The sequence below is a fragment of the Dermacentor andersoni genome, chromosome 2 (genome assembly GCF_023375885.2).
Source record: "Dermacentor andersoni chromosome 2, qqDerAnde1_hic_scaffold, whole genome shotgun sequence".
Lineage (NCBI taxonomy): Eukaryota > Metazoa > Arthropoda > Arachnida > Ixodida > Ixodidae > Dermacentor > Dermacentor andersoni.
In genome coordinates this window covers 229,109,646-229,127,636 of record NC_092815.1, presented here as the reverse complement: position 1 = coordinate 229,127,636, position 17,991 = coordinate 229,109,646, and the positions used below count along the sequence as shown (strand labels likewise).

Below are 17,991 nucleotides of genomic sequence, written 5' to 3'. Positions count from 1 at the left end.
TACCCAGCGGTCGATTTAGGCACCACTGGCCTCCTTGAAGCCCTTGGGTTCAGCGAGAGCAGTGGAAAAGTAAACATGTCCGCTATAGGGATTAGTAAGAGGCGATTGGAGGATTGGTGGAATAAAAGTAGGGAAACGACAAATAACGGAGACGTACATACAAAAGCAGAGTTTGCAATAGGGGATCAGAAAATTTGGTTGTGGGAGCTCGTAGTTGTTTTTTTCTTCATTTTTTCTTGTTTAACCTATGTAGGACATTAGGCAGTATAATAACAATAGCCTGGTGGCGCAACCCACCGCCCCGTTCTAAAGGGGACGCTCATAACATCCATCCATCCATCCGTGCGTCCATCCGTCCGTCCGTCCGTCCGTCCATCCATCCATCCATCCATCCATCCATCCATCCATCCATCCATCCATCCATCCATCCATCCATCCATCCATCCATCCATCTTTAAACCATAAACGCATCATTCTGAAAATGGGATATGTAGTTGGGAAAGAGAGCAAGGAGTGCAAAATGGCCCGTCCAGATTTGAACGCTGAACGAATAGCAAATATAGTCACTAGAGTCGAGGAAGAACGTGGCAAATGACCAAATAAAGAGTGGGAATATAGTGAGCTTCTAAGTGTAATAACTACAGAAATACGGAGAGTGAGTGAGTGAGTGCAACAAGTTTATTTGGTGCCACAATAGACCCGATTAAACTCAACGTCACCTGGCTAGGCCCACTCAGGGACCATCAGATAAAACTTGACGGCCCTCTGGCGAGCCCTCTGGACTGCCAGGATTTGAGAGGTTTGGTCCTGGGCCCTAATAAGCTTCGTCATTTCCTCTCGGGTGAAAGGGGGACCGGCAGAGGCGCAACCCCACAGGACATGCTCGAAGTCCGCATAACCACTACACAGAGGGCAGTCCGGGCTCGGGAACCGTTCAGGGTACATTGTGTGCAGCGCCGCGGGGCTCGGGTAAGTCCTTGTTTGCAGAAGTCTGAGAGTGACTGCCTGGGCCCTGCACAGCGAGGAATGCGGCAGGGGCAGGAGTTTTGATAGATAATTGTGTTTGCAGATCTCGTTGTACGAGCAGAGAGGCTCGGGTCGCCCAGGAGAGGACGCGTTACCCGGTGCACGGTCAGTCAAACCTCGTGCAGCCGAGTGCGCCTCCTCGTTGGGGTTGAGCGAGGTACCCTCAAAGGCTGCAAGGTGCGCAGGGAACCAGGCCAATGAGTGATGTTTGATGTCTTTAGCATTTCGGATGATACCTAGGGCCTGGGGATGCTACCATTCCCACCTGAAAGGCCCTGACAGCGGCCTTGGAATCTGAATAAATCGAGTCATCTACACTGTCCGTCAGTGCAAGAGCAATAGCAACCTGCTCGGCAACGCTGGAACTAGAAGTGCGGATGCTAGCGCAGCTGAAGACTTTGGAATCACGGTCGATGATCACTGAGAAGAAGGCTTCTTCTTGAGCGTATGAAGCAGCGTCTACGAACCATGTTCTATGCTTGTTCAAGCGTGCACTGGCGAGCAGAGCTTTACCTGTGGCTCGTCTTCGTCCCTCGTTGTAGGTGGGATGCATATTGCGTGGCATCCGGTGTATGGAAATCTTGGTTCTTACGTCGTTGGGCAGCTTCACAGCGTCGGGACGGACGACCGTGGGGTTACGTCCCAGCTTGCCAAGTATGGCTCGGCCCGCTGGGTTACCGGAGAGTCTGAAAAACTGAGAAAACTCTTGGGCTTGAACAATCTCTTCGAATGTGTTGTGAATTCCCAAATTGAGGGAGTCCTTTGTGTGCGTTCAAACGGAAAGGCCGAGGGCAAGCTTGAAGACTCTTCTGATTAGGACATTGATCGTTTTGCGCTCCGACACGAGCCAGTTTTGCATAGCCCCTGAATAAGTGAGGTGGCATAGCACGAAGGCGTGGATAACCCGGATGAGATTGTCCCCCCTTATTCCGCGGTACCTATTGGCGATTCTTCGGATCAGGCCGAGGGCGCTTTCGGTCTTGGAACAAATGCATTTGGGGGCGGCTCCATTGGCCCCATTCGACTCGTAAACATTCCTAGGACCCTGATAGTGTCTACCCGCGGTACTTGGGAGCCCTTACCGGTGAATAACGAAATGTGGCTCTCCGTTGCTGGCTTCCAGGACCGGTGAGAACCGCCTCTGGGCCTCTTCTCGTAGAGCAAGAGCTCGGATTTTGCGGACGAAATACGCAGAGAGAAACAACATGTTCGTTGTAAAGGAAAAAAGAAACCGAAATGCTGGTGGAACAGAGAGCTACGAGAAGCGATCGCCGAACGACAGAAAGCGTCCCGAGAGCACAGGCAGGCAAAGAAGGCGCATTTGCCGCAGGATGAAGTAACCAGTAAATGGGAAATATACCGGAAAAAAAAGTCTATGGTTCAAATACTGGTGCATGCAAAATTAAAAGGTGAAAGTGTACGTTGGTTGTCAGAAATACGTGAGAAAAAGAAGGCCGCGCCTAGAATATTTTGGAACCACATTAAATTATTAGGCAGAAGTCAACAACAATGCAACATATCCTAGACGAAGATGAAAACAGACTGGCACGAGAAGCGGCAATAAATTACATCCGAAAAATAACAGCGGAATATTTCCAAGGCAATGACGAGGTTGTACTTGAAGAAAAAAAGAGCATGAAAGAGACCCAGGTGGAAAAGAAGCTGGTGCTGACAAATTTGACTGGAAGAAAGCCGAAGGGAAAATTCCGAAGCGCACAGCCACAGGGCTAGACGAGGTTTCCGTTAGGCTGATTAATGAACTACGACCAAGAAGTAAGGAAGCTGTGGAAAGCAGTGGAAAAAACTTTAAAAGATAGACGAATACCAGACAGTTGGTGACAAAGTAGAATTAATTTAATTTATAAAGGTAAGGGGGAGAAAGATAGAATTCATTCGTATAGACAGTTGACCATTACGTCGGTAATATACAGGCTAGCAATGCTGGCAATCAAATTAAAGCATCAAGCATAGGCAGAGAATGGCATTTTGGGAGAACTTCAGAATGGCTTCAGAATAGGTAGGCGTTTAGATGATAACTTATTTGTTCGTACTCAGTGTATTGAAATATCAAAAGTAGAAAGCAGACCATTATATGTGGCCTTTTTAGACATTACAGGAGCCTATGACAACGCAGACCGCAACATTTTGTGGGATATTCTGAAAGGGGCATGCTTAGGTGACGATTGTCTACAGCTTTTGAGAGAGATTTACCTGGAAAATACCGTTTGCGTTGAATGGGAAGGGATGAGGAGCGAGGAGAAAGTTCATATCAACAAGGGACTGAGGCAGCGGTGTCCTTTATCCCCAGTGCTGTTTATGATGTACATGGTGAGGATGGAGAGGGCGCTAGAAGGAAGTAATATCGGATTTAATCCCTCATACAAACAGGCGGGTACAGTAGTAGAGCAGCAGCTTTCAGTTTTTTTTTTGTGCGGACGACACTGTGTTGCTAGCTAACAAGCAAAGTGATTTGCAACGTCTGGCTAATATCTGTGGACAGGAAGGCAACAAATTAGGTTTGAAATTTAGTGCTAGGAGATAAGGTGTTATGGCATTCAATGAAAACAGTGAACAGACAGTGACGATACAGGGCCAGGAAATACCTCGGGTAACAGAATATAAATGCCTTGGTATATGGATAAACGAAGGCAATGAATATATGGAAACACAGGAAAAAACAATAACAGTGAGGGGGAAGAGTAATGCAGCCATAATGAAGCAAAGAGCGCTATGGGGATACAATATGTACGAGGTGCTCCGAAGTATGTGGAAAGGTGTAATGGTTCCAGGGCTTACTTTTGGAAATGGAGTTGTTTGCTTTAAATCAGGGGTACAGTCAGGACTCGATGGGAACCAAAGGTCAGTGGGTCGCCTCGCATTGGGCGCTAACGGGAAGGCTGCAAATGAAGCTGTGCAGGGTGATATGGGCTGGTCTAGCTTTGAAGTGAGGGAAGCTCGCAGTAAAATTGAGTATGAAGAACGACTGAGGAGTATGGAAGAAAGTAATTGGGCTGGGAGAGTGATGAGGTATATGTACAGGACAAACATTGATGCACAGCGAAGAAAAAGAACTAGGAAGCTTACCAGCAAGTATGCGACCTGTAGGGTGGTTGACACAGCAACAAAGAACGTCAAGCGGAAAGTCAGAGAGGCTGAAACAATCTCATCGGTGGCGGCAATGGAAAAGAAAGCTGCCATGAGTAACTACTTAAAAGGAAAAAACGAAATTAGGAAAGAAACAATTTACGCTAACTGAGACGGAAGCTCATTACGTTTCGAAGCGGGATGGAGATGCCTTAGAACACGCACCTATAAAGCGAGATATAAGAAGGAAGAAGAAGCATGTGCTTGCTGCAATATAAAGCTAGGAAAAGTATGCAGCATGTTTTATTAGAATGTGAAGATGTCTACGCAGCGGTCGATTTAGGCACCACTGGCCTACTTGAAGCCCTTGGGTTTAGCGAGAGCAGTGGAAAAGTAAACATGTCCGCAATATGGATTAGTAAGAGGCGATTGGAGGATTGGTCGAAGAAAAGTAGGGAAAAGACAAAAAACGGGGACGTACAAAAGCACAGTTCGCAATAGGGGATCAGAAAATTTGGTTGTGGGTGTTCGTAGCTTTTTTTTTCTTTTTTATTGTTTAGCCTAGGTAGGACATTAGGCAGTATAATAGCAAGAGCTTGGTGGCGGAACCCACCGCCCCGTTCCAAAGGGAACGCTCATAACATCCATCCGTCCTTCCATCCATCTATTACGAACTAATGGTTAGTCTGCCTGAACGACAAGCCTTAAGGGTGTGTTAGTCGTCCTGAACTCGTTGGCTGACCGGATGTGTGTGGGTTCATTTCGGAGATTTTAACAGGAAACAAAAATATTGAAACCACCACTTTCGTCGTGACACGTTGTTACTGTGAGCTGAAAAGCGGTGCGATTTACTTATTCATTTATTTAGCATACCCTCCGGGCCCGAGCCATAATAGAAGGGAGTGGTACAAAAGGAAATATAGCACATTGAAAGTTAAGGAAAACGCAGCTTGATTATTGAATGCAAAACGAATTGTTAGATTACAAAATGTTTCGTACTATAGACCGTTTTTTCGTAGGCGCCGCCATATTGTGAACGCAGTGGCGCCGCCTATGAGCAGCGCCATACTGGCTTGGGTGAAAGCGGTCTTTTGCATGGCAGGTATACGCTTGGTGGTAGGTTCTGGCGTTTGTTTTCGCGGTCGTGCGGTCTGTTTAGTATGACGTGCGTCTTCTACGTGGTAAACGGTTCTGTGAGACGTGCTGGAGTGGTTTAAGGCGTCATGGCCGGAATTTCTGCTGGCGTTGAGGTGTAGAGAACACGCAGCGCGATGTGTGCTCGCATATTTGAGCCTACAATCAGCCTCGGAGATCAATTGTGTATTTCTAAATGTTCCAATCACTAATGTGACCTTATTGAAGTATTATCCTCTATTTCTAAGCTGCGGTGTAGGGGCCTTAAAACATACGCGACGATCGTAACAGCATGGGTACTGTTCTGCTACGAAAGGAGCTGTGCTGTTTGACAAGCGTTCAAACTATTCACTGCAGGTTACATTGCGTGACTACTTGGTTGGATGGGTGAGGTTTCCACCCATGAATAAAATAGTTTTGGCTAGTAATAGCAGCATACCTTACAGTCTGAATTAAGCTTGTTTAACAAAGCGACCGTTTACGAACTGCGCGAGCGTCCTAAGCAGTAGTAGGTGCTGGATTACAGATATCTCTGTTCTATATAGCGCATGGTCAAAGCATACGGCATCAGCGGGTATATATTTACAAACGTTGTGCGGCGTTAGCCCGTTTTCTCGTGCTTTTTAGAGAAAGAGGATGATAACCGAATTTTTTTTTTCGGTTTTGTTCGTTCAGTTCTCTACGACGCCCTCACACGTATTACGGAAATTTTGCACTCACGGAAATTTTGCGCTCAAAAATAGCCATCGCATTCTTTTTATGCGAACCGTCTCATATATTATGGCTGTATACAGGCCAAAAAGGCAATGCCAAAGCACACAGCTTCTATGTGTATCGTGCTGGCTCACCAACCGCAGTGGTCGCTGTGTTGAGAAGCGCCATGGGCCTCATGCAGCAAGGCTAGCGTAGACATACGGTAATTTCAAGCATACTAGACTTGAAATGCGTGAGAACGGTGCCAGTGTATCACAAATATTTGATAGCGCCTGCCGCTCAGATGTTTCGTGGTTGCCTTAGGTTGGCCGTGCACGAGCATGCGCTCTTATGTTTTACTGCCTACGCCAATCGATCAGACAGTGAGCTGATTTACCATTTAATGTTGGTAATACAGAGACGCCGGTTTTCTTTGTTGAATTAAAATCGATATAAGCAAAATAGTAAGCAACACATACACGCACCGCGACTGATAATGATCGTACACCGCGGCTGATTATGCGTGTCACATTTTTGCGCCCCCAAGACATATTTCTGCCTAAGTAGTTACCGATGCACCGAAAGGCTTCCCTGACGACCTTATATCAACGAACATGGCGTAAATTTCACAAAGTAAGATCTAAAACACCTCGAAATCGTTCCGCAGCACGCGACAGCAATACTTTCAAGCAGCGCCGCGCCGGATCGCCCAAGCCAGAGAGGAGGAAAGGCTCTCCGCGCGCCCTTTCCTCCTCGCCCGATGAAATGGTCTACAGAATCATGGCTGCTATGTCACAAAACAACAACAAAAATCCAGGTTAGAGAATGTTAGCTAAAGTTTCACGAAAAAGGCTGTTATCACTCACATATACAATATCAGTGGGAAGGTGGTTCCAATCTATACACGTGGGAGGGAAAAGAGACTGGGGAAAATGCTTTGTGTTAGATATGTACCAATTTTCGGACAGTGATCAACGTAAATACCCAAGTTAGTGGGTTGATCGATAGCCGCCACCGTAGCGCCATCGGCAGTGCAACGCACGCGTAATGCGAAGGGGTTTGGCGGCCGCCGGCGACAAGTGATCCTTGCGTCCACTTTCGTTTCCCTTCACTATGTTCTACCTTTACATTTCAACTACAGCTAATTTGCCCGATGCTTTCCTTGGCTTCACTGTCTCTTGGCTTTATGTGGTCATGATCAACAAAATTGAGCCCATCGGCTTCCTTTCTCGACGAACACAGAGTGATACATAATGTGGTCTTGCTCCAAAAGCTTTTCAAAACCCTAAGGGTGCAATCCGCCTTCACTTTAGAGAGATGCACAAGAATCCACACGAATCCTGTGTGACTCATGGATTTACACGCGAACAAGCGACGCTTTTATACCGCATCAGGACCGACTCCGCGTACACCCCAGCTTGGTTATTCAAGACTGGGCTTCGCGCTTCCCCACTCTGTGTTTTCTGTGGTGACATTGGCGACATTGAACATTTAATTTGGCTATGCCCGCAGTTTGACACAGAAAGAAAAGCGATGGTCGACAACCTACAAAAGAGCGGTCTCACGCGCAGGAGCTTTGAAGACGTTGTTTTCCCCGGATGGCCCGCGGCATTCAGGAAGAGAGCGCAACGACTGCTGATTGCCTTCCTGCGAGACACGGGGCTCGTCGACACCTGGTGACGCACCGCTGATCTCAACTCGAAGGAGGATCAGGCGGAACAATTGCGGGCTATGTATGCCAGGCTAACCCCGCCTGCTTCGACATCACCACCACCACCACCACCACCACCATAATGTGGCCTTGTAATGAATTGCGTGTGCATTGTAGGATAAATGATAAAGGCCATTAAACAGTGCTAGATGTGCAATTCTACGTCGAACAGACAGCAAAGGAAGATTAAGATTAGATCTGATGGATTAGAATAACCGCGGAAGATTTCAGCCAGCACTGTAGTTACTTCGTGAATAGTTGGATTTCGCGAACGGTTTCCAAGTGTCCCGAATAATATACCTCACAGACATTAGTGCACTGGTTTTGCCTCCTGGTTAGTTTAGTGGCCAGTATCTTGGATTTGTCCGGAACACGGTACTTTTCCATTGCAATTGAAGCTAGCTAAAGAAAGGCAACCGCAAAGGTTGGCTTTCTCCATGTTTCGATCCCACTACAGGAAAGTATGTTTACTACTTGTCTCTCTAAACTTACAAAACACCTGTCTCATTTTTTGGAACGAAATCCTGTTATAACAGCTTCATTGCAGGGCTTTAAGATAAATTGTTCCAGGGAAACAGCACTTCTAATTCATAAAGAATATCTATAAAAAATTTTCAACGCAGATAGCTAGTCTTAGAATATTTTATAGACTTTAAGAAGGCTCACGATAGCTTAAACAATGACGCCTTTTTGGTGAAAAGAGGAACAAAAATTATTATCAGAGGGCCTGCGCTAGAGCTCGTACGTTCTTATTTGAACCGTATCAGTATGTCGACGTGACTGGTTAGATACGTGGCGAACAATGTCAATCAAGAACGGGGTACTTCAAGGAAATGTTTTGGGGCCACTTCTCTCTTATCTCTAGGTTAATGTCGCCGTAAATGCTAACAAAAATGCTACCTTTATTATATATGCCAACAAAACAAGTATATGTTTTGGTGGAAGCGACCCCAATAACTGAATTTATGCTGCAAACACCACCCTTTCTAGTCTTCACCACTGGGAGAATTCTAATGCTTTACAAGTTAACGTGTCAAAAACTTAACCAAGCCAGTGAATTACCCGAGAATGCATCTACGCTACTGGCTGGCTGAATTTGCAAGAGCAGTAGAAGTGCAAACGTGGGCTAAGAGTCGCAAGATGGCGTGTTTGTTTTTCTGCGAAAGAGAGAAAACTCACGAAATGAACAAAATAATTAAAAAAAGCATCAAGTAACCATGTGCCCGCGCGCACAAAGTAGCAGTGCCATTAAACGGTCTCTGTTGGAGAGCAAGCTACTTATCTGAGGCTCGCCACTCAGGGCAGCGCGTTTCTTTGATGACACCGTCGTCACTGGCGTCTGTTTACGCGTCGTGGGAAGAACGCCCGTGCTATTATTATCGCCGCCGCTCGGCCCACGTGACTGGTGAATAGCTGGCTGTCTTTCAATTTCCATGTTGTGGTCTCCGTCCACTGCCCAGCGGGGACAATAACAGCGAAGGCGGCAGTGTGGCCTTGCGAGCCGTGTGCACCTTGACCGAACCGGTTCCCCACCTTAGCCGGAAGGAGATCCCTTCCCGCGCGTCCTTGTACGATAACGTTGTTCGCGCTCGGCAGCGCGGCATCCATTCGCCAGGCATCCACTGTAAGGCACAACTTGAGCGCCTGCTGCGGGGGCGTCACACTCGCACGACGCAGCGATGCAGCTGGTGGTAGCTGTTGCAACGATCCTGGTGCTTTTCTTCAAGTGCCGCGCGACGGAGCCGGACAGCAGGCAGATGGAGCTCCTTGACAAGGCCAACAAGAGCAGGATTGCACCCGACTTGATCGAGGCGATTCCGGGGGCCGTTTTCGAAGCGAGATTCGAGGCGGGCCCGATCGCCATGGGAAACCGCTTCACCCCAGAGCAGGCGTCCGCCGCACCGTCGGCCATCGAGTTCCCGAGAACCGCCGGAGCAACGTACACGATCGCCATGCTGGACCCGGACGCGCCCAGCATGAGCGACCCCAAGTTCGGGCCCATCCTACACTGGCTAGTGGTCAACGTGGAGGCGGGAGACGTCAAGGAGCCCGTCAACTACGAGCGGGGAAATGAGCTGTTCGGCTACCGCGGTCCCATGCCCCCCGCAGGATCGGGTCCGCATCGGTACGTCTTTCTGGCATACAAGCAACAAAATATCATCGAGTCGCCCCAAGTGGTTCCGTTCGACAACAGGAAGAACTTCAAGATTGCCGAGTTTACCAAAAAACACAACCTGGGTAATCCGATAGCGCTAAATTACTTTCTCGCCGAGAACGCAAAATAAACTACTTTCTCGCAGATAATGCAATATGCATGTAACGACACATTGCAGTTTGCGTACATGTTTTGTTAAACTACGTTTTGTCATGAAGCGTCTTTTTCAAATAAAGTTCTTTGTAATCACCTTTTTGTAATGGGTCTGGTAGCAGCCTAGGCTGCGGTGGACTTAAACGATTTTACACATATATTAATACGACAGCAGCTAAGCATTTGAAATTATGTGTCATTTCGTTTCAGATATTTACCCTAAGGGCCCGGCATCAGGCACTACATAGGGGCGATAACAACAAGAAACTTCGAAAGCGGGTTATAAGCATGAAGAACAAAGCATAACTAAAGAACGCAAATGTTTTCAGAATTAAGCGTAAACAGTACATCTAGTAGCAGCATGAAGTAAGGAATATATAATGCAATAATACAAGATTGAGCTGCAATGCTATTAGTATGATACAACAAATGCATGACAGTGTTCAACGTTAATAAGGCGGGGGGTAACATTGTTCTGTAGAATAAATCAGCTGGAATGTTTGCTTATTAACCCCCGTATTCAAGAACATTACCCAAGTTGAAGCCCACGCTTGTCTTGACTTAAATGACGCCTGTCGTAAACGCGCCCGAGGAAACGCAATGAGCGTCATGGGCACGTTCGCGTCAGGCGTCTCTCTGATCAAGTCAAGCGCGGGCTTCAAGATGCATTCTTGAATCGGGTTTAAGTTAAGATGCGTTGTTGTATACGGCGGTAAGGTGGGTTAATAGTAGAGCCGATTGTAAAAAAGATAATTCCTTGATGTTGGCAATGGAAGGGCGCTCCACCTTTAGTCTTGATAAGACTAAAGGTAAGTGTAAATATTTTTTAACCCGAACGAAAAGTGGATATTTCTTGTGTTCGTGGTCAATGCGGGCGGAGATGTCGGCTGCTGGATGAATGAATTTGCGTGAGAGGCGGTCACGAAAATGAACAGTTCGAACAAAGAATAATCGCAAATATTTTCTGCTTATTAGGAGAGTTAAAATGCCAAGTGTTGTTTGTATGGATGACACAGTGGGGCAGCGAGAATACTAGGAATAGATTAATCTAGCGGCTTTAAATTGACTTAATTGATTTCAACATCTCAGAAAGGCAAGCTTTATGGGGAGGCCATATGTTAGAAGCGTACTCTAGTGTCCATTCATTTAGCGAAATAAATGCCTGAAGTTTGGGGTCTGAATTAGGCGCAGGCAACGTTTAAGAACGCAAAGCTCTCTAAATGCTTTGGTAGTGATTAATTCGATATGATCAATCCATTTTAGATTGTGATTGAGCAGAACACTTAAGCATTTAATCACCGAAACTGCTTCAGCTGCAGAATGTTTAATTAGATATTCGTTAGGCAAGAAATTGATACAGGGACGAATGTTAATTTTCATCTGCCATTTGCTGCACCATTCTGAAAGGGTCGGTAAGTCGGATTGCAGAATCCATCTGGTTGGTTATTTCTTTATATATTGCGCAGTCATCTGCAAGAACACGTATAGAAGACTACATGTTGGTCGATATATTGTTTCTGTCGATTAAAAATGACAGTGGTACCAAAACGGATCTTTGTGGGACATGCGTTTGGTGAGATACGTAATGACTGATTTTAATACTCTGAAGTCTGCCCTGTTTGTCAGTTAGTTTGGCTTGTCCATCTGTCCATTGTGTTACGCTGACGACGACCGTTGTCGCCAATGACGACATCGAACGACAATTGTAGTAGTTGCCAGACCACGTCTTTATCCTCAGCTTCACCACTACACATGGTGAAGAAAAAAAAAGAAGCTTATCAACAATCGCCAACTATATGATTCGGACAAATGTGACTCGGGAAATGTGTGGTGGAGTCTTTTTTTTTATTATTCGAGGCACTTGCCGCATTGCATACGAACAAAAAAAACGTTGAAAAAAATACATCAAATGAATACACCCAACCGTCTTCGGTCCAGGTACTTGAGCAATGATTGGTGCATTCGTTTCCCGTTATCCAATGGGTGAAATCATTTGCCACATTAGGCTGACCTTCTTGAGCATGTTGTGCCTAATGTCCAGGGCAGAGCCACGAAGAGTGTAACCAGTGTCCGCCATGTACACATTCGTCGGGCACTTAGCGCACGTTAGGGTCACCATTCACAGATCCACAGGCGCTTGTGACCGCGTAACCTCAGCCAGAAGCCTGTTGAGCGTGCTCACTATTGAACTATCGCACAAGAATCGCGCTGGGCAATTACTAAAAGTTTTTGCGTTCCACACAGACTCTGAGAGCTGTGCAAACAGTGCACGTATTTTGTAGGCTAGAACAAGCGATAATGTAGTGGACGAGCATTTTATTGCGTGCATCGCATAGAAGTTGTTCTTCACAAGACTGCGGTGTTTTGCCGTTAAATTCTTTGGTCGTGCTTCTAGAAACAGCGTCAGCGCCGTAAAAGAGGCGTACACGAAACCTATCAGTATCAACCTGAAATATGGCACATTTCCACAATATAGGATGCGCCGAGATGCAATGATTCGGTGAATAGTAATGTCGAAAGCATCGATGGCGTGAATGCTGACAACGATGTCGCAGCACTAACATCACACACTTCACAGAATTAGTAGCCTACACAATTCACAACAACCAGTGTCTTATGTTGCAGCACCGCAAATTTACTTGTAAAAGAATGGCTCAAGCTTTATAGGGGCCACTGCGTCCTTTAACTTGTGACATCAATTAATTGTAGCAGATGTTTTGGCCTCATAGATGAACAATGTCCAGACGGAGCCTAGAGAACGACTCTTGTAGCCCGAAAGGCAAGAAGTCTTTAAAATACACCAACTTCCTCGTTGCTACCATATCAACTATGGATTTGAAGAAACACTGAATTGAATGAAGGGTGGAAAAAACTTTATATTTGAAGGTTACCTCATATGCCAAGCTGCCCATGCATCGGCCAAGTAGTTGCTTGAACGTTGTCCTACTGAATGATTGGATCAGGTATGACTGTGTTCACAACTGCTTGAAGCTTATTGCACTGACCACAACGCAACACTACCATAATAACAAAGATGAAAAAATATATGCAACGAGATTGTCTCGCAAATATATAGAAAAAAATCAAAACTTATTCACCTACAGTCTGCACTTTTCTTTTTGGTAAACCACAAAATGTAAGATTAAACAAAAATGAAATAATAAATAAAATTATAATTTTTTCATATTCATACTTTAAATAATGCATTTAATATGAACACATCCCTCCCAATTAAACCAGCTAATAACCGCTGGATTCTCGTTACTTTGCCGGTAGTAAGTGAGCATAATTATTTCAGGAAAAGCAGGCCAGTAAAATTATATGGTGGTCTTCAAAGTGGCAGATTGCTGTTGTCGAAGTAAATGAGTTGAGAGCCGGAGGAACTGCTGAAGATTTTGTTTGTTCTTGGCGTGGGGAAGGGGTGCGGGTGTAAGTATTAAAAGTGAAAATAAAGTTAATGTTTTCACTTCCTGTATGTCATAAGTGCCGCTAATTGGACAACCGTTCACCGCGCGGCCTTTCCGATCTGTGTCGTTCGACCACGTTTCTTACAGCGAAGCTGGCTAGACGATTCGCCCGTCCGCCCGTCCGTCGCGCCTGTACGCCGAAAACTCCTCCGACGCTACCCCAGGACCATGCGCGAAAAAGAAGGAGTCGCGGCGGTCGCTCTGAATGTTATCGACCATTTCATGACGCATGACCTTTATGGTCATATAGAAAACACAGGATGGCGGCGCTCCTTCACTCCCATTGGAAGGTCGAAAAGCATAATAAAACGCAATCGTGTACCCCCTATCGTTGACTTTAACGTTGGCCTAGCGCGCACCGGCGGCAAGTGAATTGTATCCTTCCTGTTGGAATGGTTTGGAATTGAGTTCTAGACGGGCGTCAGTGCCCCGACCACGCGTCACCGGTCGTGTATAGATTTAATCTTTGGCAAAAACTTGTCTAACATAGCAGTCCAACCGATCGCGGTGTACCACAGCGACCACAAAGCTATGGTCACAGTTATAACGAATGAGACAAATAAAGACGATAAAAACCACCAAGTCAAATGTATGTGTCTTTATTCAATGAATATAGCAATCGTCTAGAAATAAATATAAATCACTATAGTTGTCAACATAGTCATCCGAATACAGCTTCGCCGGTTATCCTTCTTGACAGAGTGGAAGGGCATTAAATTTTTGTTTCTTTAAAAGTTCCTTACGGAAGGGGAAGGCAAGTGTATACAAATACGAGAGAACGTTGCACCTGGGCTTCCGCGCGGTTGTGAAAGAACTCAGGAGGCGATTAGAAGCATTCTATTTCGAATAAACTTTGTAAAGCGCATAGGCCTCACGATCAAGGCGTTCTAGTGTTGCTACAGCGGAGTGCGTTATAATCTTGGAGGTCACGTTTTGAAGCACGGCGAATTCTCCACCTTTGCGAACAATGGTAATCTGCAACGTAAGGAGGCTATAATTGAATGCAAATTACAAGATTGTTCTAGTAGGCTTTGTATCATGCAAGTCATCGTGTTAGGGCGGCGTCTGTGCATGTCTGCCAGCCACGGCACCCCATTAGCTGAGCTTGGAGTCGCTTCACAAACGTCCTTCGTTTGGTTGAATCCATCCCTGGTACATGATCTGAGAAGTGGGTCGCCTTTCCGTTTAAGCAAGAAGCTGACGGAACGGCACCTGTTGGGATGGAATTAGTGAAACCAACGGATCTTCTGCTTCTGTCGGGCAGCATCTCGAAAAACTGGGACCGCTTCACACCGAAGTTTGAGTTCTTCCTCATGGCAACAGCGTCGACGATGGTACCAGGGTAGCAAGGCGCAAAGAAATAGCAGATGGTTAGTATTGCTGGAAACAAAGCGCTGTTAGTATTTCACTGTATATTTTTGTCAAAAATTGGACAAACAAGACAATGAGACTTTTGGAGAAAATTGGAGGAATACCAAATGAGGTGCACGAACCTGTTAGAACGAACATTTTGCCCGACTTACGGAAGGAAGCCTGCAGCTGTAACATCGTAAAACAGGTCAACTCAAGAATGACGAGATTGTGTCCGGCACCAATAATCCCAAACCGCGTGGAAAAATTCCGAACGAGAAGACCTTGATAGTGTCAAAGACAGTACAGATGTTTAATGTTGCGCAAGTAGCTGCCATTCAAAATCAGGCATGGACACAATGAGAAAGTGCGGTGCAGAAAGCATAAATCTGCAGTGAAACGACCACCAACTTCAACCGGGTCCAAATGCGGCAGATACAACTGGCTTCACGAGCGTAGAAGATAATCTGCTTTTGGCAAGGCCAGCTTTGTTGGCAAAACTACGAATAATTTTGCACTGTGCTCTAACAACGGCCCTCGTGTACACCAGTTACTCAGCAAAGACGACGACGGCTTCACCATTTTGGACATCAACGCCTGCACCGTTGGAACCAAAGCTGAATGGTTCATAGAGGAGAACATAGGCAGCTAAGCAGTCTTCTTCAAGGTAGAGACGGGCCCTCCCGCTAACCTGCTGCCTTATTCAGTCTTCCAAAGGTGCTAAGTAAATCTGAAGCGAAGTAGAGCGGTACTTTGCACCTATAGCGGGCATATGATCAAGCACGTTCAGTGTGGCCACTCTGCAAGTTATCGTAAACGACCGACCTTGTAAGGAGGAGATTTTCATTGCCAAGAAAGCAAGCACTATTAGCAAGCGAAGCGCTCGATCTTGCGTCGCGTTGAGAGGATGTCGTAAGCACGGAATGCGCAGATAAAACCATGAAAGAATTCCATTAGTTGTTTCGCGACACTGTATACGCGCGTTATTGAGTAGTTGGGCAAGAAAGACTACTTAAAAATAAAATTCTGGGGGTTCGCGAGTCAGCACCACGATCTGATTATGAGGCGCACGCCATAATGGAGGACTCGGGTTAATTTTGATCGCCCGGAGATCTTTAACGCGCCCTCAATACGGGACACGGGTGGTTTTGCATTTCGCCTCCATCGAGATGCGGCCGCCGTGACCGGGATTCGATCCCGCGACCATGGCGGCTATGTAGTAGCGCTGCTAAGGACGAGGTCGCGGGATCGAATCCCGGTCGCGGCGGCCGCATTTCGATGAGGGCGCAGTGCAATACCACCAGTGTACTTAGATTTAAGTACACGTCAAAGAACCCCAGGAGGCCCAAATTAATGCCGAGTCCCTCACTACACTGTGCGTCATAACCAAATTGTGGTTTTGGCGATCAAAACCCCAGAATCTAACCATAGCTGCTAGGCCACCGTGGCAGGTCTTTCAGTCTAAAACAAGCCATTTCCTCCATAATTGCCGTTGTACAAGAAGTGCAGTTCAAGCTATGAGAAATAGTGATTCCGAAGTCAATGAGACCGGAAATGCTTAAGCGCATGCATACACTAGAAGTATTTAGGGCTGAAAAATAGCAACGCAATAGCTCGGAATTTGGTGTTTTGATTATGACTCAAAGTTCATGTTGAACACATGTTACAAAACTGCAGTGCTTGCCCGAAGTATGTCTAGCGCTGACAAGCGAAACGATCATATTGAGACGAGCCCCAGCGCATGCGTGCTACCAATTTGGTGTAGCACGGCGCTAGCTCCTATTTGTGTCTTCGATGCGCTAACATATTTTCCAGAATTCGAAAAAAAAAACTAGGTGATGCAACAGCGACCACCCTAATCTCAATATGGAGTGTTGCCATTGCAAAATGGGATTACCATTAGAAGTTTGTAGTAACAACGGGCACCAGCTTCCTCTCATCAATTGGCTTTTTTTTGCATCAAGGGACGGCTTCCATCATACAACATTGAATACCAGTTTACTTGCTCGCTCTAGTGGGCTCAGAAGGGTGATGTTTTGGGGTAGACGGTTTTCAAGCTAGCCCAGAGGGCTTATGGGCTCGTAGATAAACGTGTCTATATCGTAAATAGAATGAAGAAAACTTCAAAAACCAGGCAAGTACCCGAGGGGGGGGGGGGGGTCGGGGAGGCCCTGCCTCCCCACCCAAAATTAAGCGGCATACTACACCCCCTCCCCTCCCCGCCCACACCATCACTCCTTACACACATTCCTAAAGCACTGACAAATCAATCTATATGGCAGTTAACATTTTGATGCCTTTTACAGCGAGAGCTTTTGTATAAGACTAACCTTACATAGTTTTTTCGTCATCGGTCAACAGAAAAAATCATCGTCTGGGCCGATCCTGGTGATAGTGCAAAAAGGGTCCACGCTCAGTGGCACATAGGCTCGGGAACCTGTAACGCGCCCTTCGAAATCTTCGGGATGGGCCCACCCACGGCATAGGTGAAGCTGGCGTTGAGCGCTCCGCATATACCGGGTGTCCCAGCTAACTTGAACCAAGGGTTTAAAAATGAAATATTGGGGTCAGGAGAGTGAAACTACCTGCATATTGGTGACAGGCATTTGGCGCACCACAGGAAATTTTTTGTATTGCAATTACTTAACTAGTAATTAAAATAATTTTTTTAAAATTTTTAATATTGACTTTAGACACTAAGTGTGATTCGCAAAGTTGGAGAGCACTTTCAGAAACCCCCATTCCATTATTCGCCATAAAGAAAACCTTACGTGTACCTCTTTTTTCGAGCTCGAAAGAAAGCCCGCGAAATACAAAAAAAACCACGTGACGAGCGCATTCGCGCGCCGCGATCGTGCTGCTCTCAACCGTGCTTTCAGTGAACGAAATCAGCTCCGGTATTCATTCGGCGGCCCCGTTTCAGAGGCAGGCCGATATCTTGGTGGTGGTTTCTTCGGCCGTGTCAGCCAGTTCGCGCGTGACGGTGTAAATTGCAGCGAGTGCGCTGCGCTTTGCAGTCGCGATAAAGACTGCCAAGCTCGAAGTTTTCAAATGAGAGGAGTTTTATTTGCCAGTTGCAAAGAAAATAAAAGTGGCGGTTTATGGCTTGGCTGTGCGGCGATGACAGCCGTGGCATGCGGTTGTCCTGACTCCATTTCATTTCGGTTTCTTACCAATTATAAAAAGTGCTCGAATAGGTCACCTTGTGCGACGATACA

General features: G+C 46.2%; 1 protein-coding gene across 1 annotated transcript; it reads left to right on the top strand.

Annotated features, from left to right (window-relative positions):
* The first annotated feature begins 9,083 nt into the window (after nucleotides 1-9,083).
* LOC126539965 (protein D2-like) lies at nucleotides 9,084-10,057 on the top strand. Its single transcript, XM_050186795.3, has one exon. It carries the CDS (start codon nucleotides 9,328-9,330, stop codon nucleotides 9,931-9,933), a length of 606 nt encoding a protein of 201 aa, XP_050042752.1. The 5' UTR covers nucleotides 9,084-9,327; the 3' UTR covers nucleotides 9,934-10,057.
* The last annotated feature ends 7,934 nt before the right edge of the window (nucleotides 10,058-17,991 follow it).